At 41.4% G+C, this 25,801-nt stretch overlaps 2 protein-coding genes across 2 annotated transcripts; both read left to right on the top strand.

Moving 5' to 3' along the window:
- The first annotated feature begins 1,934 nt into the window (after positions 1 to 1,934).
- Positions 1,935 to 11,318, top strand: LOC117057430 (vomeronasal type-2 receptor 26-like). Its single transcript, XM_033168274.1, has 6 exons — positions 1,935 to 2,152; positions 2,837 to 3,128; positions 3,561 to 4,361; positions 5,681 to 5,908; positions 8,647 to 8,773; positions 10,417 to 11,318. Exons 1-6 carry the CDS (start codon positions 1,935 to 1,937, stop codon positions 11,316 to 11,318), a joined length of 2,568 nt encoding a protein of 855 aa, XP_033024165.1.
- Positions 11,319 to 15,330: 4,012 nt separating this feature from the next.
- LOC117057429 (vomeronasal type-2 receptor 26-like) lies at positions 15,331 to 23,928 on the top strand. Its single transcript, XM_033168273.1, has 6 exons — positions 15,331 to 15,548; positions 16,804 to 17,095; positions 17,665 to 18,324; positions 19,885 to 20,112; positions 20,997 to 21,123; positions 23,027 to 23,928. The coding sequence occupies exons 1-6, from the start codon at positions 15,331 to 15,333 to the stop codon at positions 23,926 to 23,928; spliced, it is 2,427 nt and encodes an 808-aa protein (XP_033024164.1).
- Positions 23,929 to 25,801: the final 1,873 nt, after the last annotated feature.

The following is a 25,801-nucleotide window of genomic DNA, read 5'->3' as shown; positions in this document are numbered from 1 at the left end:
AGTTTTACACAATGGAAGCAAACCTTGGCAAAGAGCTGGAAGGGGTGCTTGAAGGATGGTCTGAAATGGCTGGGCGACTCCGGGAAAAGGAACCGTTTTCTGGGGGTGGCAGCCCTGGAACGGGAAAATTTATAATATCCAGACCCCGAGGTGGGAGCTCGGGGGCAAGGGACATGGAATTAAGATATCTACAAGAAGTAGAAGTATGGTACAAAGAAGCGGAGGAGCCCAGGAAGGATGCGATGTGTACCCTGAAGCTCGATGCAAGGTCTGTTGTGAATGCTGCCTGGATCTGTGGACACTTGGGAAAAGAACACAACTGGAGGATTGGTTCTGGCGAAAGACAGAGAAAGACAATGGACAGAGGGGGTGTGGGATGAAGTATTAAATGTAAAACCCAAATGGTCTGTTATGGTATCTGAAATCGGAGAGTGAAGTTTGTTAATTACAAGTCTATTTTGAATAAGCAAGGAGATATTGGATTTTAAGTGAAAAGCAGCATGATAAAGGACAGAAGAAATAAGTTTAGTTTTTACAAGAATATTCTGCTAAGATTTATGTTATAATAGGATGATTAAGAGAATTGTGTTATCTTTAATTGAAGTTAAAAAAAATTTTATAGAGAAAAGTTGTTAAGAAAGTAAAATATGGATTTAAAACCGAAGGTGAAAAGGCGGGGGAAGTCAAACGTCAAGATTCAGAAATAGAAATATTTTTTTTGTAAGGTATACAAATAAGAAGAAGAATCCTGGCATTATGTGTATTTGTATTTGTTTTGTATTTGTAGGTGTGGGTCTGGGTATGTGTTGTATTATGAAAATGTTAATAAATTCTTCATAAAAATAATAATAAAAGACTGGGTGAGTGCTTAAGCCCGGGAATCTCACACTACTTAGAGATTGGGGTGGTGGGCAAGAATAAGTACATCTGCCCTTAAATTATATTCCCATTTGTGAAGCACAAAGAAAGGGAAGGGGAAATATAATAACATATTTTTTGCAAAACTGTTTAAATTTTGGCAAGGAAAGTAGTGAGAAAATGACATAAGGAAAGAGAGATGCAAGAATAACAAGAGGAAACACTGAGCACTGTCAACCAATTAGAAATGTGTTTCCTTGTTAGCGGAGACATTGCCCATGCCATATTTTAGTTTCTCCAACAACAACAACAAAACACTGGTGTTTTTCTCCGATCCATTGGCAAGACATGGATACCAACTAATGCAATTTCTATTCTTCCATGTGAACTTTGAATGGAATGTAAGTAGTGGAAGGTTCCCTCACTCTATAGGTTTCTTCTTTGCAGATCAGAATTTAAAGAGCCCAGTGCTATGATCTGACATGTTCATTTCCTCCCTCTCTTGAGACCAAAGGGTTGCATTTCCAGTATTTCTTCCTGCTTGTTTATTATCGTAAGCCAAAATCTTATACAGCTAAGAGGAAGTGAAAACGTCTTTTGAGAAAGACACACAAGTGACTATCTTGCTCCCTTTACTTATCAAAATAACTATAATTAATGTTCCCACTTGTCAAACCACCTCGTGGACATGCACAGTACACTATTGAAGCTAATGAGAATGTCTGTGAAAGGTACTATAACTGAGGCTTTCAAAGCCTGGTGCCCCTGGACTGTTTTGGATCATAACCACAGCACCTGCAGCCAGCTTTGAATGTTATGAATTGTAGTCCAAAACTACAAGGTTGGAGAAACCTGATTAAAAATATTTATCACCTCCAGCCATCATAGCTAGCCTTAGGAATCAGAAACTAGCAAGGATCCATTAACACCATCACTATTTTCTTTAACCAATTTTCACAGTCTGGATTTCAGACGTATGAGCAGACTAAAAGGCCAATGAGGTCAGACTACTTCAGTCTCAAAAGCAGAAATAGTACAAGGGGGGTCTTAGTCTATAGGGAAAAATTGTACCAAGGATGGTGACATTATTTGTCTTGCTGGTGATTATACTTCCTCGTGCAGTATGTAAGCCTCCCATTGTTAAATGCCATGTCCATGATCCATACCATCCACTTCATCAGTATCATCAGAAAGGAGACCTCATCCTTGGTGGCATAGCCTCTCACAGCATCATCATCTCCATTTCAATAGCATTCACTGAAAAACCCCCACCAACATTGCTTGAAGAACTAAAGTAAGAACTGGATAGTTTTACTTCTGCATCTTGATTCCTTATTTGGACACTGGAGAGATCAGTTTTAGAGGGGTGGCTAAACTGTGGCCCTGCTGTGGTTGTTGGACTCCATCAGTTCCAGCCAACAATGTCGATCGATTATAATGGACATTGTAGAACAACAACATCTGGAGGCCACAGTTCTCCACCCTTCTCCTAGATGAAACTGCTACTTCTGTCAAAAGGGATGTGATGTGGGAGAAATGTGGTCAGGAGGATCTCCACTAATTTGAAAAAAAATGTTGCAACTTTCCCTACTAAATTAAACATTCAGGTATCATATGAAGACAGGAAACATTGTTGGGGAAATAACTGCATCAGTTTTACTTCAGGGGCCCTTTAGAATGAAATAAGGAAATGAATTCTACAAAGATTATGAAGGCAGCATTAAAAATGTACATCAGGGACATTTTAAAATCTGTGTTCCCTTCCCACAGAATATACCCCTACATCTCTTTTCTACCATTGCAGGCAAAGAAGTGGATCACTTTTAATGATATCTGTTCAAGAGTTTCCTCCTCTGCAACAAAACAATAAAGAAATGCATTAAAAAATAATACTAATGAGGATGATGTGGAACTGAGTTGTGATAAATTTATAAAGTGTTACATGCCTTCTGATAAAAAAATGAAATTCCCTTTTTAGTGTGGTGCCAAAGAATTACCAGCACATCCTGGCCTTGCAATTTGCAGTGAAGGAGGTCAACGAAAACCCTCAGCTCTTACCCAATGTCACTTTAGGCTTCCGCATCTATGACAGCTATTTCAATGCCAAATGGACCTCTCATGCCACAATGTTACTCATATCCACACTGGAAGCATTTGTCCCCAACTACATCTGTGACATCAAGAAAAACTTGGTAGGCATCATTGGGGGTCTGGACTCCCAAACTTCCCTTCATGTGGCAACAGTCTTGGATATCTATAAGTATCCACAGGTAAGATATGCATCTCTTTGTCAAGTTATGTGAACAACACATCCAGACAGATTTGGATAAATCAATGTGCACATTTCAAATAATCAGGCGTGCCATGCTAATGGAAGATCCAAGCTAAGAAATAAAGTCTTGATAACACATAGGTTATTGCTTCAGATGTCCCTTTTGGCATAGCCAGTTCCTGATATATGATAACAGCTTATTGGTAGGTGAGAATTGCTTGCTGAGCAAAAATAGCATGCACAGGCCAAATGGCGAGTATTGGAAGGCCCATTTGAAAATTGCACCCATGACGCTTGTAACACACAAATCTAATATTTAAAAGTTATTGTTGCTTCTGTCTCTTTCTCCTCCTACCACAACTATGTTTAGCTCATATATGGCCCTGCTCCAGTTATGAATGATAAAACCCCAGGCCTTCTCTTCTACCAGATGGCGCCCAAGGAAGCCCACCAGTACAAGGGGATCCTGTCTTTGCTTCTGCATTTCAGGTGGATATGGATTGGGATCCTTACTTTTTATGATGAGAATGCAGAACGATTTGTGCAAACTGTGGTTCCTCTTTTTTCCCAGAGTGGCATCTGTTTTGCCTTCATAGAAAGAAGTGACAAACTTACTTATGTCACTGAAATTAACAATTTGTTTAATCAATGGGCAAAAATACAAGACAGAATAATTGATAGCAAAGCCAATGTAGTCTTGTTTCATGGAGAATCATATGCTCTGGCATATTTTAGATGGTTGCCTTACCTATCAGAACTGGAACAGAGTTCAAATACACCAAAAGGTAAAGTGTGGATCATGACAGCCCAGGTGGAGCTCACCTCTTTTGTCTATCAACGGACTTGGGATACAGAAATACTCCATGGGGTTCTCTCATTCACAACTCACTCAAATGATCCTCCAGGATTTCGTCAATTTGTCCAGAGCAAAACCCCTTCCAGCCCAAAAGGAGATGGCTTCATTTTGGACTTCTGGCAACAGGCATTTGGCTGTGTGTTTCCAAATCGAGTTGTTGGCAGTGTGAAGGGGGATATTTGCACTGGGCAAGAGAAGCTGGAGAATCTTCCTGGTCCTTTCTTTGAAATGAGCATGACCAGCCACAGCTACAACATCTACAATGCTGTCTATGCTGTGGCCCATGCTTTACATGCCATGTCTACATCCCGAGTCAAACACAGACCAGTAATGATCAGTGGAGGAATGAAGTTTCAGAATCAACAGCTATGGCAGGTAATAAGCTGAACACACTTCCTCAAAGAGGTTCAAAAGCCTTTGGTTTTATACATTTGCTAACTTTGATTTTATACCTTTCGTATGCAACCCCAGCAGGGGTCAGCAATGTGGGTGCAGCAATGCTCTTGAAATCTTCCGCTGGTACCCCCAAAACCACTTCCTCTATTCACTGCCCTTTGGCCATGAGATAGTTGCTTTATCTCTCTTGAAATGCCCATAGAGCCAAATGGGAACGTCTCCACTTGCTTTTCTAGCTTCAAATTCAGCCTACTAGACCTCCCTGCGTATTGAAATCAGACAGACACCTTCACTGTACTCATTTAGGCACCTGCTTAAAATATTTTTGTCTAGGCAAGGCACAGGAGTGTTGACGTATTTTAATCTCCTTGAATTTTCCTTCCAATTTTAAACCTTTTAACTTAATTTAATCCTAATGCAAGATGAGCCCCGCAACCCTAGAGTCGTCCGTGACTGGATCTAACGGTCGGGGGTACCTTTACCTTTACCTATTTTACTTCTAATTTTAAACCTTTCAAAAGTCTTCTTTTAAACTACAGGTAGGCAGCCGTGTTGGTCTGCCATAGTCAAAACAAAATTAAAAATAAAAAAATCCTTACAGTAGCACCTTAGAGACCAACTAAGTGTGCATGCACACAAAAGCTCGTACCAAGAAAAAACTTAGTTGGTCTCTAAGGTGCTACTGGAAGGATTTTTTTAATTTTTAATTTTCTTTTAAACTGTTGGAATTTAAAGTAGAAATACTGAAAGAGAACAAAAGAAATGAATTCCATCCAAGCATGATTTAGCCAACTTCTAGACTTTGCCTTTATCACCATTCCTTCCTCAACCTGTTGTTTCAACTATTTAAACCAACCTCTTAGATCAGCATGGGGCTGATTCCCCATTTACCTCTGCAGTTGGCATATAAAAGGAATAATATATCACATTGCATAGCATATAGAGTCTATAGAGGGCAAAGTGATATACCTAACCTGGAAAACAAAATAAACAGAGTAACCAATTTCTGTTAATATTTTTTTTATGGGTGTGTATGGATTTGCTGCTGCAGATCCTAGAAATCTGTAATGTAAAATGAAATTCAAAATGTTAGAAAGGCTTGGATTAAATTATATATACGGTATACATGGCATATACTTCTTATATATTTTCATGGCAGGTTTCCAAAATTATATACTACCAGAAAGATCCTTTCCTGCAATGTGTATATTTGGAAACCTGCCATGAAAGTGAACATCACGATCATCCTTTGCTGAATTGAAGCCTTTTCTATACTTTCTCTTTCTTTCTCAACCCAGGTCCATCATTTTCTGAGGGGTATCTCATTTAACAACAGTGCTGGGGATAAGATTTCCTTCGAACAAAATGGGGAAATACTAGCTGGATTTGATATTACCAATTGGATTGTTTCCTCCAACCAATCCTTTCACAGAGTGAAGGTAGGCGGGGTGGATTCTCTGGCTCCTCCACAGCAAGCGTTGACCATCAGTGAGGGAGCCATAAAATGGCACAATTGGTTTAACCAGGTAGGATGCAACCATCAGCCATTTGTGAATGTGGACAGTTTAACATAACATACAAACATGTTTTCATTGTACTGTGTTCAGCCTTTTAAAAAATGTTTTAAAGTTCGCATAAGCTATGAATTAATGTTATAAGCTGAATGCACAGCCTCTATACTGGTTCTTGTTTCACTGAAGGTGAATACCGGTAAATAAATTGATAACTTGAAGAAGTGAATTCTAAATAGATTTAACGGTATTGAATATATTGTTATGAGTTTGGAATATCAGTCTGGATGAAACCCTGGTTCCCCTTCCAGTCCTAGGATCCTGCATCAGTGAGGGGAGAACACAGAAAGGGAAGCTTGCTGAACTATTTTAAATATAGCCATGACTCTGTGGTCTCTGACCATCATTAAAAGAAAATCAAACTCCTGGGTAAACCACCCCGGATTCTCTCACTACTTGGAGACTGGTGTGGCATATAACTGCAGGGATTCGGTGCTGGAGCTTCCCGTGTGTGAGTCTAGGCCATCCACACACGGGATACCAGTTGCTGGGGAAATGCGGCCAGCGTTCCACGTGCATATTGGCACGGGCGCCGGCCAAGCCTCATAACCTGAAGTTGCGTGACTAAGTCGGAAATGATGATGCCTCGGAAATGAATGGATGCCTCGGAAATGAATGGATGCCTCGAAAATGAATGGATGCCTCGAACTAACTTGAAGTTACTTGTGACCTCCTATACTGTTACCAACGTAAAAGCAATTAAACTAAGGGTAAAGTTAAAGCACTAAGGTGAAACCCCTGACGTTTTTCAAAATTAAATAAAAACCTTTTTCCCCAATAAAGACAGACACCGATATTTCTTTTATGGCTTTGGCTGACCCGCATAGGCTCTTTACCTTTGCTGTTCCTAGCCCTATGCTAAGGTTTCCCTAAACTCTCAGTCCCTGCGCCGCCAAATCTTCCGCAATACTAAACTAAATAAAACTATACCGGCAAATCTTCCGCGATCTAAACCTAAGCTAGGTCTAAGGGCTATCTAACCTTTACCGCCAAGTCTTCCGCGATCTAGACCCTAACTACCACCTGCACGCGCTTCCAACCCATCCAACCCTTCCAGCCCTCAGCCCCAAAACCCTTAAACTAAACTGTACTGAACTAAGGATAACCAAGGAAAAACGAACCTGCCTAAGCGGGGAGCCTCAGCCTTTTATTGATTACCAAGAGTGACATCACGATTGATATATTACCAATAGAAATGCTGTTGCTGCCCTCCAAAAAGGCGGGAAGCAAAATAAACGTCCATTGACAACTTCAAAAACCTCTGGAACTACACTTTTTGGGCGGAGTGATCTTCAGTGGCAAAGTGCTCACTGAGTTTACTTTCACTTTCATTTTAGAATGGAAGGATACTAAAAATAGTACTTAAATAAAACATTAATACAAACAAATAACCGCGGATCTTAATGGATCCACGAAGTGTATTCCGACATATAACAATGTAAATTGAAATTGCACTCAGTGGGCCAACCTAGGTCGTATCTGGAATACTTGGGCTGCCACACATCTGTGCCTATATCCCAAATTTATGAGAATACTTTGACAAGGGAGAAACATGAAATGACATCAATTTTTACATAAGCCCCATAACAAAAGCCTCATCCCTGTAACCTCTGGTTGTTATATTCCTAGACAGATCTAAAGAACAAAGTAAGGCCTTTGGTGTTTAAAATATTCTGTACAATGTCATCAACAAGGAAGTCCTTAGTGCTCCCTGTACCTTGATACACCCTGACAGTCACTAAGAATCATTCCCCAGAGCATCTGAATGCTCCACTTTCAATGAGGATATTAAACCCACAAATGAATAGCTCAGTGGAAAGTTAGCTGACATCACCTGCTGGATATAAAGCAGTGGCTCTCTGTTGCGGCTCTGCAAAAAGGCACAAGGAAAGGATGTAGGATGCTATAATACAGATTGCACAAAAAACACATTGGATCAAACCACACAGGCTAAACTTTAAACCAAATATTTTTAGAAATAGAATTGTATTAAGATAAATAAAAAGTTTCTTCTAGTTCCCATATGATTTAATGGGAAAGGAAAACATTAATCATGTTGTTCAATTTTTCATTTTTCAAAATTCATAAATAAAAATTATTTTAAAAGTGAAATATTAATCATGTTTTAACCACTCTGACGTTTGAAAGTGTGTCATTCTTGACAAGCCTGAATAAAGTGCATCAGTGGTTTTCACCAAAATTAGAAAGAAACCTATCTATGGCTGCCAGGTATAAATATTTCAGTTTTAAAAAAGGATCCATATGTCATTGTTCAGCACTTTCTAAACTTTGGCTCCTTTTATAAATGACCTCACAAGGCAGATGAAACATGCCGTGCTTCAAGGTTTTAGAATAGCGGATGTATAACTTTGAGGCTTAATTTGCATTAAGGGACAGCACCACAACCCCTTAATGTCACTCTGGCAGAAAGAGGTGTGCATACCTAGTCCGAGCCCTGACTATACAGGATATTAAAAATATTACTTTCCACAACAGTAACTGCAAAAAACAACAATTTATTGGAGTTAGCACACTGAGTCAACGGGAATTGTCAGAAACTGAGTCAATTGGAATTGAAACAACCTATTAAGTGAATTGCTGAAATGAATGTTGTTCCTTTTAATGAAGAGCTCAATTTTGAATGGACTTTGAGTCCACTTTTTATACATCTCTCTCTTTCATTTGTGTATTAGACAAAGCCTGACTCTGTATGTACTGAGAGCTGCCGCCCTGGTTTTTACAGGAAAGTGAAGGAGGGGGAAGCATTTTGCTGCTACGATTGCATCCCATGTCCAGAAGGGAAGATTTCAGACAAGGAGGGTAAGAAATTTACTGTCTATGTTTATAGCTTGTTGCCTCTAATCAAGAACATGCATATGAAATCATGCAATCACCAAGCTTCCTTTTTACAGTTTATGAAATATTGAGAAATCTAGCTGAAGAGGGACTAATGAAAGTGTAAGTGTGTGTGTGATAATTTGTGGTTGTGAATGTTGAGTGCTGTTAATAAGGAAGAATCCTATCCACCACATTGAACAAGATTAGTATAAAATGGATTTTCAAATGAGCCAGAAAGTTTCTGTAACAGCTGGAAATATGCCAACATATCTCACTCATCGAGGCTGAGCTGAGTGTGATGCTTCTTAAACTGGTGTCAGCATTGAAAGGGGAGTATTATAGGGGTGAAACTGGGGGTGGGGAGGCACTTACGTAGTATACAATGCATGAAGGCTATTCAACTTGGTCACATGACCTGGAAACCCAGCCTAAATTAAGCCAATGCAAAGGGTGTTGCAATCCCAACACTATTTTTTTTTTCTTACTTGTTTTCTCTTTGATAGCCTTTGGCTGGCTCAACCAGCAGCATCCCTGCTTCAGAATGGATTTTGGATTTGGTGCACTTTATGCCATCTTAATTTATGCCAGGTTTGTATTACGCCATCATCTCGGCATAGTTTGGCTCCCTAAATGTGAAATCTTCTTCTAAAGCAGTCTTTGAAATCTGTTTTGACACTTAGCATACAAATGGTTGAATCTATTTCCAGTCCTTGTTACTTTTACATATTTTTGCCCATAATTTGCTCGATTTATTACATAATTATGCATTTTCTATCAAAATGTGTTTAGGCATATATATATTTCCCTACAAATAATATTTGTATGTGCATTTTCTTTCGGGTAACATATTGAAACACGTATTTTGATGCCCTTAAACTTCAAAGAATTGTGCCGTAATGTTTGGAGAAGTGTGAAATATCGAAATCCAGAGAACAGTTGAAAGGTGTTGATTACGTCATCAAATGCAGAAATTTGCAAAGTCTCAATTACACAATCACTCCTTAATTAACGACTAAGTAAGTGTGAGCAACTAAAACAGTAACAGGAAAATATGAGTTGGCTTCTGTATCAGGGCCGGATTTAGGTTTGAGAGGCCCTAAGCTACTGAAGGTAATGGTGCCCTTTATATGTCCAGCTGTCTTTTGTCAACAACAAATTGTTGCTGTTTTTTGTGATATTTTAGGAAGCTGGCTAGCAGGCGGGGTCCATTACTTACATCATACAAGCCTGCACAACACAAAACACTGTTGCTGTATGTAGGTTTATATTATTTGTTTTTTATATTATATTTTGGAGCCCTAAGCTACAGCTTGTTTAGCTTATACATAAATCTGGCATTGTTCTGTACGTAGATCAGGAAGTGTCTTAGTGGCTCTCCCTCTTGCATTTTGCCTCAATCAGTATTCTACATTGGAAAGTTGAAAAGGGCATGGTTCCATCAATTACAGCCTCTATTGTTTGGAACTTCTTGTATGCATTTTAAATCATATTAATTATGTATTCAAAATATCATAATATAATTTTTAAAAACTGGTCCAAAAAGTTGAAAGGAACTAACATTAGAGGAAGTGTTGTGGTGTAATGGTCATATTTTGGGGATTAAGAGCCATGTTTTTCTTTCTCAGACATGAATGACTGCTATGAATGTGAAGATGAAACGTATCCGAACAAAAATAGGAATATATGTATTCCCAAGCGTGCAACTTTCTTGTCCTTTGAAGAACCTCTGGGCCTCAGCTTAGCCTGCTCTGCTCTTTCCTTTGCTTTCATTACAGCACTGGTACTGGAAATATTTGTGAAGCACAGGGACACTCCCATTGTGAAAGCCAACAACCGGGACCTCACCTACGCTCTGCTCATCTCCCTCTTGCTTTGTTTCCTTTCTGCATTACAATTCATTGGATATCCCGACAAGGCGACGTGTCTCCTCCGACAAACTGCTTTTGGCATCATCTTCTCATTGGCTGTTTCTTGTGTGCTGGCAAAAACCATCACTGTGGTTCTGGCCTTCATGGCCACAAAACCAGGATCCCGGATGAGGAAGTGGGTGGGGAAAGGACTGGCAAACTCTATTGTCCTCTCCTGCTCCCTTATCCAAGCACTCATCTGCACTGTGTGGCTGGTGATCTCTCCTCCATTCCCTAATGCTGACATGAAGTCAGTGGCTGAAGAAATTGTACTGGAGTGCAATGAGGGGACTGTGACTTTCTTTTACTGTGTCTTGGGCTACATGGGCTTCTTAGCTTTGGTCAGTTTCACTGTGGCTTTCCTTGCCAGGAAATTACCTGACAGTTTCAACGAAGCCAAGTTCATTACCTTCAGCATGTTGGTCTTTTGCAGTGTTTGGTTATCCTTTGTGCCTTCCTACATGAGCACAAAGGGTAAATACATGGTGGCTGTGGAGATCTTCTCTATCTTAGCTTCCAGTGTTGGGTTGTTGGGTTGCATCTTTTCCCCAAAATGTTACATTATTTTGCTGAGGCCTGAGCTGAACAGTAGGGAACACCTAATAAGAAGAAAATCCTGAAGAAATCAAAGTTCTGTGTCATTGGGTATAATATTTAGTCCATGGATTTGTATATGTCCCTGAAAAGAAGCACCCAGAATCCTCTTTAGGCTACCACTGCACAGTCAGAAAATGGGATGGAGATGGTGTTTATCCTTTCCCTGTCCGCTCCCAACTTTAATCAGAATTTTTAAAACAACAATTAAATATTAGCCCTGCCCCCAAATTGCTGTGAGGATGGATACAGGACAGGGCAGTTGTTCCCTCAGCCAGCCCAATCCAGGGCCCCAGATTTCACCCCCATATCAGGTAGAATGTGCAGGTGCCCTCTGCACATATCTATTGCCTGCAAATCTCCATTACATGCCCTCTTTCAACACACCGATGCCCTCATATTCATTCAGCAATTCCAGGTCTAATTTGATTTTTCCTCTGCTGACTATGAACACTGCATTTGTTATCATTAGGTCATGGCTTTGTATTATTCTGCCCTTAGGCTCTTTCCCACAACTAATCCGCACGAGAGATGAACAATTTTACACTGTCTAATCCCATCCTTCTGCAATTTCTTGTTCTTGCTGTTTTCTAGGTTTTAATATTATATAATTTAATATACTGTTATCAATTTGGGCGGGGACAGAGTAAAGTAGGCTGCATGTCAGATCCTTCTAACCCCTGGATTCAGCAACTGTTAAAATTTAAGCCATGCTACCTTCCTGTGTTGGGGTGATTACCAGGGTGATGGGCCATTAGGAGAACAAAAGAAAGGGGGCTCTATGCGAGACAGGAAATGGTTGGGCCCTTCCTTCAGTTGGTTGGAAGAACAAAGCCTGGGTTTAGTTTACAGAGATGTGACCTAGAAATAAATCAGCAAGCTGGAGAAGGAGTCAGAGAGAAATGTTTTATGTCTGTTTGAATCCAAGGCTAAGGCTAGGAGAAAAAATTGACCCTTTAGGGATGTTAATGCTGTGAACCCCTCCACCGTAGGCTCAGGTAGTATATATGTGTAAATAAACCATATATCTTAAAACAGCCCTTCATCCGGTGGAAGGATCGGGGCTGCAGGCATGGTGCGGCCTTTTACTGGGCTGCAAGGCAGCCTTCCAACACACACACCCCGCCCCTGGCTTCAGGCCTTTTTAGGCCTCCTGTGGCTACAGCCATTTCCCCCTAGTATCGAGTAGGAATTGGGCTACACGGCCTACTTCTGGGCTGCTTGGCAGCCTGCTTAGGCCTTCCGCAACTGGCGCTGCTTGCGGGGATTTTTTATTTTTTTTTAATTCAGGGGGTCCGCTGGGGTCTCCTCCCAGTGCCAGGACAGTCCCTACCCTCCTACCTTTGGCCTACTGTTTATACCATTGCCATTTGGCTTTGGGGGTGCAGTTCTCGCTGCTAACTTATTGCACGTATGTAGTAGGTCACTGGTTGCTATCTCTTAATTAATAGGATAGTGCCTCACGTGGTGTGTTGGGAGTTTAACAACAGCTCCTGTACACAGGACAGTGGCTCACATCCCCAGACTATGTCTTCTCGGTAAGGCCCTCTTTTCGCAGCTTTCACAGAACAGGAGGCAAAAAAGGACGGAAGAATCCAGCAGTGGCCCAAGGAGCGTCGAAGGCAGGAACCCAGCACTCAAGAGGTGCCGTGCAGAAGTAACCCCCTTTTCCTCCCTAGCTCCCTCCCCTGTTTCTCTTCCAGCCATGCTGTCCCTGTTGGAAGCTTATCCCAACAGGGAGGCAGAAAAATACCTTGAGGCAGGATTTCACAATGGTTGCCGCTTTCCTGTTCCGGTTCGCCTGTTTCTAGAAAAAAACACCACCACCACCCATCAAAAGCCATTGCCCTTCGCATCTGGAAAAACCATTTCAAAAATTCCAGGGTTTGTTTCTGGTGGACAATCAAGCGATGATGGAGCGTTTCCACAAACTGGCACCCAAGGCAGCGCAGACACCAGACGCCTTACCCTTTGACTTTTGTTGCAGGTGTGCCCGGCACAGATGTCTGGGTTGTGGGGCATAGCATCACTCACTGGGCCACGATCCATGTTGCCTCGCACATCTGGGGACCTAACCTTGACATCCACCCTAAGGTCCACATACATTGGATGGGACAACGAGGCATGTGTTGGGGTGTGCTGATGTCCATGCTGCGCAGATGTGCGAAGGTGGACCTAGATAGTGCGTGCCCTATGCCCAGCAACGACCATCCTATGGTCCGAATTCCTCCCCCACCAGTGCTGGAGAGGGGCCACTTAACCTCGCATCAGTTTTACAGTGCAAAAAAATTAAAGGGCGATGCGTAACATGAGGCACCAAATTGGCAGTGTCATCATTTGGCACCTGAACATTGGAGTGGCAATTCTGAGCTGTTTTGGGTGGATGGAGTACATTTAACCCCCAATGTCAACATACTTTGGTTGAGCAATGTGCGCCAGGGCCTCGGGGCTTGGTAGGTGGCAGGGTCTAGTCCTTCTTGGTAGGGGAGCATGTTCAGCTGTAGGTATCTTGGTGGTGAGACCCCAGTTGGGGTCTTGGGTGGCGGTTTTAGGCCTTGGTAGGTATTCTATGAAGGGACCCAGGTGGCGCTGTGGGTTAAACCACAGAGTCTAGGGCTTGCTGATCAGAAGGTCGGCGGTTCGCATCCCTGCCATGGGGTGAGCTCCTGTTGCTCGGTCCCAGCTCCTGCCCACCTAGCAGTTCGAAAGCATGTCAAAGTGCAAGTAGTTAAATAGGGACCGCTGTGGCAGGAAGGTAAACGGCGTTTCTGTGTGTGCTCTGGTTCGCCAGAAGCGGCTTTGTCATGCTGGCCACATGACCCTGAAGCTGTCTGCGGACAAACACGGCTCCCTCGGCCTATAGAGCGAAATGAGCGCCGCAACCCCACAGTCAGACACAACTGGACCTGATGGTTTACCATTACCTAGGTATTCTATAGTCTATCTGTGAGTCAGGGGCAGCATATTGATGCACCCCCATGAGGCAGTGTTTGCAGGGCCTGTTGATGGCGGGAGTTACTGGCCCTAGAGCAGCAGCATATAGGTCAAACTCCCAGCTTTCATGAAGTGGGAGGGCATGCTGTATAAGTTCACACTTTACAGTCCCCTCCCACAACCTGACTGCCCTGCGCATCCTCAGCCCCTGTTGGGTATGAGAGGGAAAACTTCCAAGGCCTAAGCCAAGGTTCCTATACCTGAATTCAATAAAGTTGTGGCCTAATTTTAAACCCATACACTGTTGTCATTTCTCATTTCTGGGTGGTGGGCTCACAAAATGGATTCCATGTTGGTGGAGACATTACCCATGCCTCATTTTAGTTTCTCCAGCATAAAAGCTGGTGCTTTTCTCCCATCCATTGGCAAGACAAGGACACCAACTAATGCAATTGTTGTTCTTTCATGTTATTTTGAATACAGTGTATGTAGTGGAAGGTTACCCCTCTCCATAGGTTTCTTCTTTCCATGTCAGAATTTCAAGAGGCCAGTGCTATGATCAAACATGTTCCTTTCCTCCCTCTCTTGAGACCAAAGGGTTGTGTTTCCAGCATTTCCTCCTTCTTTATTATTGTTAGGCAAAACCACATGAAACTAAGAGGAAATGAAAACTCTGTTAAGAAAGGCACACAAGTGACTTCTTCCCTTTAATTATGAAAAGAACTGTAATTAATGTTCCCTCTGGTCAAAGCACCTCATGGACTTGCACAGTCAAAGCTAATGAGAAAGTCTGTGAAAGGTATTATAACTGAGCCTTTAAAAGCCTGGTGCCCTTGGACTGTTTTGGAACATAACCCCATCACCAGCAGCCAGCTTTGAATGCTGTGAATAAAAATACATTACCTCCAGCAATCACAGCTAGACTTAGGAATGAGAAACCAGCAAGGATCCATCAGTGTCATCACTTTTCTCTCTCCAGTTTTCACAGTCTGAATTTCAGACATATGAGCAGACTAAAAGGCCAATTAAGTCAGACTGCTTCAGTCTCAAAAGCTGTAATAGTCGTAGGGGCATCTTAGTGCAAAGGGGAAAATTGTACCAAAGATGGTGGGATTGTTGTTCTTGCTGCTGACTCTACTTCCTCGTGCAATATGCAAGCTTCCCATTGCTAAATGCCATGTCCATGATCCACACACTCCACTTCATCAGTATCATCAGGAAGGAGACCTCATCATTGGTGGCATAGCCTCTCACAGCATCATCGTTTCCAGGTCAATAGCCTTCAGCGAAAACCCCCCACCAACATTGCTGGAAGAGCTACAGTAAGAACTAGATAATTTTTCTTTTACATTTTGATTCCTTCTTTGGAGACTGGAGAAATCAGTTTTAGAGGAGCGGTGGTTAAACTGTGGCCCTGCAGTGTTTGTTGGACTCCATCAGTTCCATCAACAATAATGGACATAGTAGTACAACAACATCTAGAGGGCCACAGTTCTCCACTGTTGTCCTAGAGGCAGAACTACTCTTTCGGTTGAAAGAGATGTGTTTTAAGAGAAATGTGGTCAGGAGGATGTTGCCACTTCCCCCACTGAATTAAACATTCAGGTATGATATAAAGATATGTAATATTGTTGTGGAAATAACTGCATCAGTTTTGCTTCAGGGCCTCAAGAGAATGAAATAAGGGAAGGACTTCTATACTGATTATAAAGCCAGAATTAAAAATATAGATCAGGGACATATAAAAGTCTGTACTCCCCTCCCATATTGTAAGTGAGAGCTGGACAATAAAGAAGACTGATCGCTGAAGAATTGATGCTTTTGAATTATGGTGATGGAGGAGACTCTTGAGAGTCCTGAGTGCTGAAGGACAGATCCCAAAGTTGAGGCTCCAGTACTTTGGCCACCTCATGAGAAGAGAAGACTCCCTAGAAAAGACCCTGATGTTGGGAAAGATGGAGGGCACAAGGAGAAGAGGACGACAGAGGATGAGATGGTTGCACAGTGTTCTCAAAGCGACTAGCATGAGTTTGGCCAAACTGCGGGAGGCAGTGAAAGATTGGCGTGCTCTGGTCCATGGGGTCACGAGGAGTCGGACACGACTGAACGACTGAACAACAACTAAAACTCCCCTCCCATAGAATTTCCGTGTTCATCCCCTTTCTACCATTGTAGGCAGGGAGGAGGATCAGTTGTAGTGATATCTGTTCAAGAGTCTCCTGCCCAGCAAAAAAATAATAATGAATGAAGTAATAAATAATAGGTGGGTAGCCGTGTTGGTCTGCCATAGTCAAAACAAAATCGAAAATTCTTTCTAGTAGCACCTTAGAGACCAACTGAGTTTGTTCCTGGTATGAGCTTTCGTGTGCATGCACACTTCTTCAGATACCAAATACTTTCGTGCATGCACACGAAAGCTCATACCAGGAACAAACTCAGTTGGTCTCTAAGGTGCTACTAGAAAGAATTTTCGATTTTGTAATAAATAATACTATTCAGGATGACGTAGAACTGAGTTGTGATAAATTTATAAAGTGTTGCATGCCCTTCTGATAGAAGTTGAAAATTTCTTTTTAGAGTGGTGCCAAAGAACTACCAGCACATCCTGGCCTTGCAATTTGCAGTGAAGGAGGTCAACGAAAACCCTCAGCTCTTACCCAATGTCACTTTAGGCTTCCACATCTATGACAGCTATTTCAATGCCAAATGGACCTCTCATGCCACAATGTTACTCATATCCACACTGGAAACATTTGTCCCCAACTACATCTGTGACATCAAGAAAAACTTGATAGCCATCATTGGGGGACTGGACTCCCAAACCTCCCTTCATGTGGCAACAATCTTGGATATCTATAAGGTTCCACAGGTGAGATATGTATCTCTCTGTCAAGTTATGGGAATTTAACACATCCAGATAGATTTGGATTAAAAAATGTGCAGATTTTTTATCACCAGATGTTCCATGCTAATGGCAGATCCAAGCTAAGAAATAAAGTCTTGATAACACATAGGTTATTGCTTCAGACATATCTTAGGCCTAGCCTGTGCCTGATATATGATAACAGCTAATTGGCAGGTAAGTGTTGCTTGGCTTAGCAAAAATAGCATGCACAGGCCAAATGATGAGGATTGGAAGGCCCAATTGATAATTACCCCAATGGTACTCGAAATACACAAGTCTGATTTATTATTGTTGCTTCTGTCTCTTTCTCCTCCTACCCCAACTATGTTTAGCTCATATATGGCCCTGCTCCAGTGATGAATGATAAAATTCCAGGCCTTTCCTTCTACCAGATGGTGCCCAAGGAGGCCCACCAGTATAAGGGGATCCTGTCTTTGCTACTGCATTTCAGGTGGATATGGATTGGGATCCTAACATTCCAGGGTGAGAATGCAGAAAGATTTGTGCAAACTGTGGTTCCACTTTATTCCCAGAGTGGCATTTGTTTTGCCTTCATAGAAAGAAGTCACAAATTTACTTACGTCTCTGAAATTGACGATATGTTCAAACTGGGGGCAAAAATACATGACAAAATATATGATAGCAAAGCCAATGTAGTGTTGGCTTATGGAGATTCATTTGGTGTGGGCTTTTTTAGATGGTATTCTTACCTATCAGAAGTGGAACAAAGTTCAAATAAGCCAAAAGGTAAAGTGTGGATCATGACAGCCCAGGTGGAACTCACTTCTTTTGTCTATCAATGGAGTTGGGATACAGAAATACTCCATGGGGTTCTCTCATTCACAACTCACTCAAATGATCCATCAGGATTTCGTGAATTTGTCAAGAGCAAAACCCCTTCCAGCCCAAAAGGAGATGGCTTCATTTTGGACTTCTGGCAACTGGTATTTGGCTGTGTGTTTCCGAATCAAGTTGTTGGCAGTGTGCAGTGGGATATTTGCACTGGTCAAGAGAAGCTGGAGAATCTTCCTGGTCCTTTCTTTGAAATGACTATGACCAGCCACAGCTACAACATCTACAATGCTGTCTATGCTGTGGCCCATGCTTTACATGCCATGTCTACATCCCGAGTCAAACACAGACCATTAATGATCAGTGGAGGAATGAAGTTTCAGAATCAACCACTGTGGCAGGTAATGGGCTGAACACCTTCCCGAAAGAGGTTCAAAACATGTTCTGTTTGCTTTTTCTATATATCTCTTTGGTAATCGCCACTTTCCTATGCAACCCCAGCAGGGGTCAGCAATGTGGGTGCAGCAATGCTCTTGAAATCTTCTACAGGTGCCCTCAAAGCTACTTCCTCAATTCACTGCCCTTTGGCCATGAGATAGTTGCTTTATGTCTCTTGAAATGCTAAATGGGAACTTATCAACCTGCTTTTCTAGGTTCAAATTCAGCCTACTAGACTTCTCTGCCTATTGACATCAGACAGACACCTTCACTATATTCATTTAGGCACCTGCTTAAAACATTTTTGTTTAGGCAAGGCACATGGGTGTTGACCTGTTTTATTTTATTTTTATGATTTTTATTCATTTTAAAAGAAATAATGGTACAAATACAACAATACAATACAGATAAATGAAAAATAACAATACATGAAAAATGAAGAATAACTACATCACAACAAAAACAAAAAACAGAAACAAATACCACATAAGTACTTCTTAACTTCATCTAATTTCTATAACATCTGGAGGTGACTTCCCTTGAACACATCCTTCTGAATTTCATTATAATACATCTTTAGCAGTTTATTCCACATTGGCTGTTATTCTTTTACTAATTTAGTCAACTCATTGTCAGCTATTCTTTTAATTATTTATACATTTACCATTCTTGGATTCAGATTCAAATTTTTGCACTTACAATCTATACTAACTTTTCTAAGGGAAATAAACGACTGTATATTGCAATATTTCTTCAAATAGTCTTTAACTTTTTTTCCAATCGTCTTCCACCATCTCTTTCTTCAGGTCCCGTAGCCTCCCAGTCATTTCGACGAGTTCCATAAATTCCATCATTTTCATTTGCCATTCATCTATCGTCGATATTTCTTGCGTCTTCCAATTCTTGGCAAGGAGTGTTGACGTATTTTAATCTCCTTGCATTTTACATCTAATTTTAATTATTTTAAATCTTTTAAATTTCTTCTTTTAAGCTTCTTGAACTTAAAGTAGAAATAATGAAAGAGAACAAAAGAAAATGAATTCTATCCAAGCATGATATAGCCAACTTCTAGACTTTGCTTTTATCACCATTCCTTCTTCAACCTGTTTCTTCAACTATTTACACCACCCTTTCAGATGAGCATGAGGCTGATTCCCCATTTACCTCTGAAGTTGGTGCAAAAAAGGAGTAATATATCACATAGCATTGTGTTTACAGTCTATACAGAGAAAATGATATATTTTAGACAACAAACGAACAGTGCACCCACTTTCTGTTAATAACGTTTTTATGGCTGTGTGTGCATTTGCTGTGGGAGATCTTAAGAATCTGTAATTTGAAATGAACTTCCAAATGTAAGAAAGGTTTGGCTTAAATCTTATATATCTATAAATAGAAAGATGAAAAGAAAACAGCTTTCCTCAAAGGTGTACATTTGGAAACCTGCCATGAAAGTGATCATAATGATTGTCCTTTGCTGAACTGAAGCCTTTTCTATACTTTCTCTCTGTTTTTCTATCCAGCTCCATCATTTTCTGAGGGGTATCTCATTTAACAACAGCGCTGGGGATAAGATTTCCTTGGACCAGAATGGGGAGATATTAGCTGGATTTGATATTAACAATTGGATTTTTTTCTCAAACCAATCCTTTCAGAGAGTGAAGGTAGGAGGGGTGGATTCCCAGGCTCCTCCGCAGCAAGCATTGACCATCAATGAGGAAGCCATACAATGGCACCATTGGTTTAACCAGGTAGGATGTTTCCATTAGCCATTTGTGAATGTGAACATTTTAACATAATATACAAAGATAATTTCCTTGTAAATTTTTCAGTCTGTATAAAATTGGATTGTGGATGGCACAACCTATGAATTAATGTTCTTAGCTAAATGCACAGTCTCTATACTGGTTTCTGTTACACTGAAATGAATATAATGATTGACAACTTGAAGATAGATTTTGATGATATTGGATAAATTGGTTTGAGCTTGGAGAATCACTCTGGATGAAACCCTGGTTCCCCTTGCAATCCTGAGATCCTGTATCACTGAGGGGTGAACAGATAAAGGAGAGCTTGCTGAAATAGTTCCTTTGTCAAGGTAATGGCTTTGACTGACTAGTTAAGACCTGTGGCTTGCAGGTATAAATATTTCTGTCAAAAAAGGGTCCACGTTTCAATTTTCAGCACTTTCTAAACTATGGCTCCTTTTACAACATTACTATAAAGTTTTGACACATATGTACACCTCACAAGGCAGATTATGCATGCCATGTTTCAAGGTTTTAGAATAGCAGGTGTATAAGTCTGAAGCTTAATTTGCATTAAGGGACACCACCAAAACCCCTTAATGTCACTGTGGAAGAAAGAACCCTTACTATAGAGGATATTGAAAACTTTGCTATATACAACAGTAACTGCAAGAAACAACAGTTTACTGGAGTTTCCACTTTGAGTCAATGGGAAAACTAGAAATGTGTGAAAATGGAATTGAAACAACCTATTAAGTGAATTTCTGAATTAAAGGTTGTTCTTTTGCAAATTCCTTTTAAGGAAGAGCTTAACTTCCCCGTTTAGCTTTTCTTTGAGCCTATATATATATATATATATATATATATATCTTTCATTTGTGTATTAGACACAGCCTTACTCTGTATGTAGTGAGAGCTGCCGCCCTGGTTTTTGCAGGAAGGTGAAGGAGGGGGAAGCATTTTGCTGCTACGATTGCGTCCCATGTCCAGAAGGGAAGATTTCAGACAAGGAGGGTAAGAAATTTACTGTATACAGATATAGCTTGTTACCTTTAATCGGAAACATGCATATAAAAAAATGCAATTAACAAGGTTCCTTTTTACAGGAAGAATCCTATAGCAAGATCCACCAGTTTGAACAGGATTAGTATAAAGTGGATGTTCATATGAACCAGGAAGTTCATATCACCTTCATCCAGGCTGAGCTGAGTGCAAAGGTTCTTAAATTGATAGAAACCTTGAAAGGGGAGTGTTACAGGGGTGAAATGGGGCGGGGGCGTATTTTGATACAATGCATGAAGGCTATTCGGCTGGAATCTCAGCCTAAATTAAGTCATTGAAAAGGGTGGTGTAACCCCAACACTATTTTAAAAACTTGTTTTCTCTCCGATAGCCTTTGGATTTTGGATCTGGTGCACTTTATGCCGTCTTAATTTATTCCAGGCTTGCATTACGCCATCCTCTTGCCATAGTATTTCTCCCAAAATGTGATATCTTCTTCTACAGCAGTCCTTGGAATCTGTTTTAACACTTTGGCTAGAGAAGGCTGAAACTGTTTCTACTCCTTGTTACTATCACATAATTTTGCCCATAATTTGTTCGATTTATACCATACTTAATCATGTGTTTTCTATCAAAATGTGTTTAGGCATATATATTTTTCCTTACAAATAATATGTGAATATTAGGTAAAGCGTGTTCTCCTTCATGGAGAGCACGTGCTGTGGTGGGGGCTAACAAGTCACCCCTCTGCTGCTCGGCGGGTTAGTCTGGATGGCCTCAACTATGATTGGGCTCTGGCTGCCGTTGGGGAGATTCATATGTTGCAACTTGTTGATGGACAGCCCAGAGCCTATAAATGACCGTGCATGCAGCGTCTGAGCTCTCCTGGCTTCATGCATCGGATCACCCGCCCTCCCTCCCTGTTATTAGGCCTCTGCATTGACCTTGCTATGCCTGTCAAGGGGTCGTCTGCTTTGGAGCAGAGGCCTGGTAGGAATTTATCCATTTGGCTGATTGGCTGGTGCCATTTGGTTTTCGCCTACTGCGTAGCAATTAGTCACAACTTGTAAGGTTGGCAGTTAGGCATTGTTATAAATTGGTGCTGCGAAGGGGCAGGTTGGCTGTGGTTGCCCCTTCAATGCTGCTGCTGCTGCAAGGGGGAATTCCGTTAAAGGAATCCAGGGGCTCACCATGCTTTTCCGTATCCCCCGGTCAGGGGCCAGGGCCCACGCAAGAGCCCTTGGGAGCATTAGGGGAGAATGGGTAAACACTCTCTCCCCAAAGTGTTTTCCCCTATCCTGACTCCATAGGTGGGTGGATGTCAGTTCTGTCCCCAGAGGGACAGATAGTCTTAACCAATGCCTAAGCAACCACTCACTTATTTTGTATTCAATAAAGTTGTGGCCAAAATAATGCCAAAAACCTTAAACTTATATCTGGTGTGAAGTGTGTTTTATTTGAGGGGTGGTTTGGGGACCTCGACACGCAACATATTTAAACCTGTATTTTGATGCTCTTAAACTTCAGGGAATTGTGCAGTAATGTTTGGAGAAATGTGGAATTCTTGAATCCAGAAAACAGTTGATGTGGATTAGGTCATCAAATGTAGAAATTTGCAAAGTCTCAATTACACAATCACTCCTTAATGAAGGAATAAGTAAGTGTGAGCAACTAGAACAGTGACAGGAAAATTTGAGTTGGCTTCTAGCCGGAGATCAGGAAGGGTCTCTGTGGCCTTGCATTTTGCCTGAATCAGTATTACAGGTCGGATTGGTGACAAGGGCATGGTTCCATCATTTTAGTCTTTATTGTTTGAAACTCCGTGTACACTTTTTAAATCATTTTAATTGTGTATTTCAAATAGTGGCATGTTGCTCATATTTTTGGGATTAAGACCTATGTTTTTCTTTCTCAGACATGAATGACTGCTATAAATGTGAAGATGAAAAGTATCCGAACAAAAATAGGAATATATGTATTCCCAAGAGTGCAACTTTCTTGTCCTTTGAAGAACCTCTGGGCCTCAGTTTAGCCTGTTCTGCTCTTTCCTTTGCTTTCATTACAGCATTGGTACTACAAATATTTGTGAAGCACAGGGACACTCCCATTGTGAAAGCCAACAACCGGGACCTCACCTACGCTCTGCTCATCTCCCTCTTGCTTTGCTTCCTTTCCGCATTACTATTCATCGGATATCCTGACAAGGTGACGTGTCTCCTCCGACAAACTGCTTTTGGCATCATCTTCTCAGTGGCTGTTTCTTGTGTGCTGGCAAAAACCATCACTGTGGTTCTGGCTTTCATGGCCACAAAACCAGGATCCCGGATGAGGAAGTGGGTGGGGAAAGGACTGGCAAACTCTATTGTCCTCTCCTGCTCCCTCATCCAAGCACTCATCTGCACTGTGTGGCTGGTGATCTCTCCTCCATTCCCTAATGCTGACATGAAGTCAGTGGCTGAAGAAATTGTACTGGGGTGCAATGAGGGGACTGTGACTTTCTTTTACTGTGTCTTGGGCTACATGGGCTTCCTGGCTATTGTCAGTTTCACTGTGGCTTTCCTGGCCCGGAAATTACCTGACAGTTTCAACGAAGCCAAGTTCATCACTTTCAGCATGTTGGTCTTTTGCAGTGTTTGGTTATCCTTTGTGCCTTCCTACATGAGCACAAAGGGTAAATACATGGTGGCTGTGGAGATCTTCTCTATCTTAGCCTCCAGTGCTGGGTTGTTGGGTTGCATCTTTTCCCCAAAATGTTACATTATTTTGCTGAGGCCTGAGCTGAACAATAGGGAACACCTAATAAGAAGAAAATCCTAAAGAAATCAAAGTTCTGTGTCATTGGGTATAATATTTAGTCCATGGATTTGTATATGTCCCTGGAAAGAAGCACCCAGAATCCTCTTCAGGCTACCACTCCACAGGATTTAACCCTCCTCTGCTTTCAGTCAGAAAGTGGGAAAGAGATTGTGTTTATCCTTTACCTGCCCGCTCCCAACTTTAATCAGAATTTTTAAAACAACAATTAAATATTAGCCCTGCCCCAAATTGCTGTGAGGATGGATACAGGACAGGGCAGTTGTTCCCTCAGCCAGCCCAATCCAGGGCCCCAGATTTCACCCCCATATCAGGTAGGCTGTGCAGATTGCCCACTTCTTTATTACTATTGCCTGAAAATCTCCACTACCGGTACTTGCCCTCTTTCAACACACTGAGTCCCCCATATTCAGCAATCCCAGATTTACTGCATCTTTTCCTTTGCTCAGTTTCAGCTCTGTATTTCTTATTCTTAGGCCTTGGCACTGTACTATTCTACTCTGATGCTGTTTCTCACAACATTTCCACACTACAGTCGTACCTCGGGTTACAGGCGCTTCAGGTTACAGACTCTGCAAACCCAGAAATAGTACCTCAGGTTAAGAACAGTTTCAGGTTAAGAATGGACCTCCAGAACGAATTAAGTTCTTAACCCAAGGTACCACTTTACAGATAAACAATTTCACCCTCTCTAATCCCATCTGATTTTTCTGCATTTGGCTGTGTTAATGTACATCCTGCCCCACTCTAATGGAGGTTTTTACAGATAAATCTGTAGAAATCCTTTAAAAAACTGAACATAAAAACAGTCACAAAATATAAGCACTGAGTACTAAAAGGTTTATGAAGGATATGCTCTGTCTCTCTCCCCCCTTGCTTTCTTCAAATCTTCAAATCTGACAAATAATCTGGGTAAAAATGTTTTGCCATCACATCCACACCAAGGAGGACTCAAGACGCCACTTTAAATTGGGGAAAAGTTTGCATTCATTAAATAAAACATTAGGAAAAACTTAATGAGGAAGGAGGGAAAAACAAAGGGAAAGAGCCAAATAAATTACAAGCTAATTCAAAGGGAAAGAAATATGCCAAACACTCAAAATGTAGTTATTTCAGATCCCAATCCTTTTGGGTTTGGCTGGATTTCACTGGTTTTTAGTCCAATAATGATATCTGCTTTGGGGCAATATGCCAATATGCTTCGAACACAAATAAATTAAAAAGAAACAAACTATAAACCTGAAGAATTACACGAGGAAGGAGGGGAGAATGGGATATTTGGGGGGTATTTTTTTCCCCAGTGCCAGGTGGCTTCAAAACATTCTTGCTGTCGCTTGTTTGAATCTTCAGGTTGCTTGCCTCTCTGTAGTCAGAGCCCAGATAAATGATTATGTGATATCGGGATTCTCAAACTTTTGTGTTTGATAGAAGCACCCAGCCAGATTAAACCCTCCTGCTCTCAGTTGGTGGTGGTGGAGGAAGAAGTTGTAGCATCTCCTTTTTTGTAGCTGTGAAATAAAAAAAAAATGTGTACAGGCCGGGTGGAGGGCCAGCAACTCTCTGTTTGTGCGGAGTTTGTGTTCTGAGTCATTACACAATTAAGTGGTCTCACGTAAGCCTGTTCCACCTCTGTTCCACCTCCTTCCGGGGCCACAAATTGACGCGTTCATCGTCAGTCACGGGTCCATCGGGAGCACGCAAAATGCTCCCCGCTTACACATATAATTGCAACCAGCAATGACTTAGGATGGCAGGCACTCATAATGGCCCCGTGTCTTGGTTGCTAATGTGCTTGGTTTGGTGGTAAGTTGGCAGGATACCAATGTAAGTTACAGAAGAAGCTTGGCGTTTTTTCAGCCTGAATTCACCAGAACTC

The sequence above is a fragment of the Lacerta agilis genome, chromosome 14 (assembly GCF_009819535.1).
Source record: "Lacerta agilis isolate rLacAgi1 chromosome 14, rLacAgi1.pri, whole genome shotgun sequence".
Taxonomy (NCBI): Eukaryota; Metazoa; Chordata; class Lepidosauria; order Squamata; family Lacertidae; genus Lacerta; species Lacerta agilis.
The sequence above is the reverse complement of the archived record's forward strand: the minus strand, read 5'-3'. Positions and strand labels throughout refer to the sequence as shown.

Bases quoted from the DNA above. Each gene is read 5' to 3' on its own strand.
- LOC117057429 (XM_033168273.1), top strand. From the start codon at position 15,331: ATGGTGGGATTGTTGTTCTTGCTGCTGACTCTACTTCCTCGTGCAATA. The intron at 15,549-16,803 runs GTAAGAACTAGA...ATTTCTTTTTAG, and splicing joins ACATTGCTGGAAGAGCTACA to AGTGGTGCCAAAGAACTACC. The intron at 20,113-20,996 runs GTAGGATGTTTC...TTTGTGTATTAG, and splicing joins GGCACCATTGGTTTAACCAG to ACACAGCCTTACTCTGTATG.
- LOC117057430 (XM_033168274.1), top strand. From the start codon at position 1,935: ATGGTGACATTATTTGTCTTGCTGGTGATTATACTTCCTCGTGCAGTA. The intron at 4,362-5,680 runs GTAATAAGCTGA...TTCTCAACCCAG, and splicing joins AGAATCAACAGCTATGGCAG to GTCCATCATTTTCTGAGGGG. The intron at 5,909-8,646 runs GTAGGATGCAAC...TTTGTGTATTAG, and splicing joins GGCACAATTGGTTTAACCAG to ACAAAGCCTGACTCTGTATG.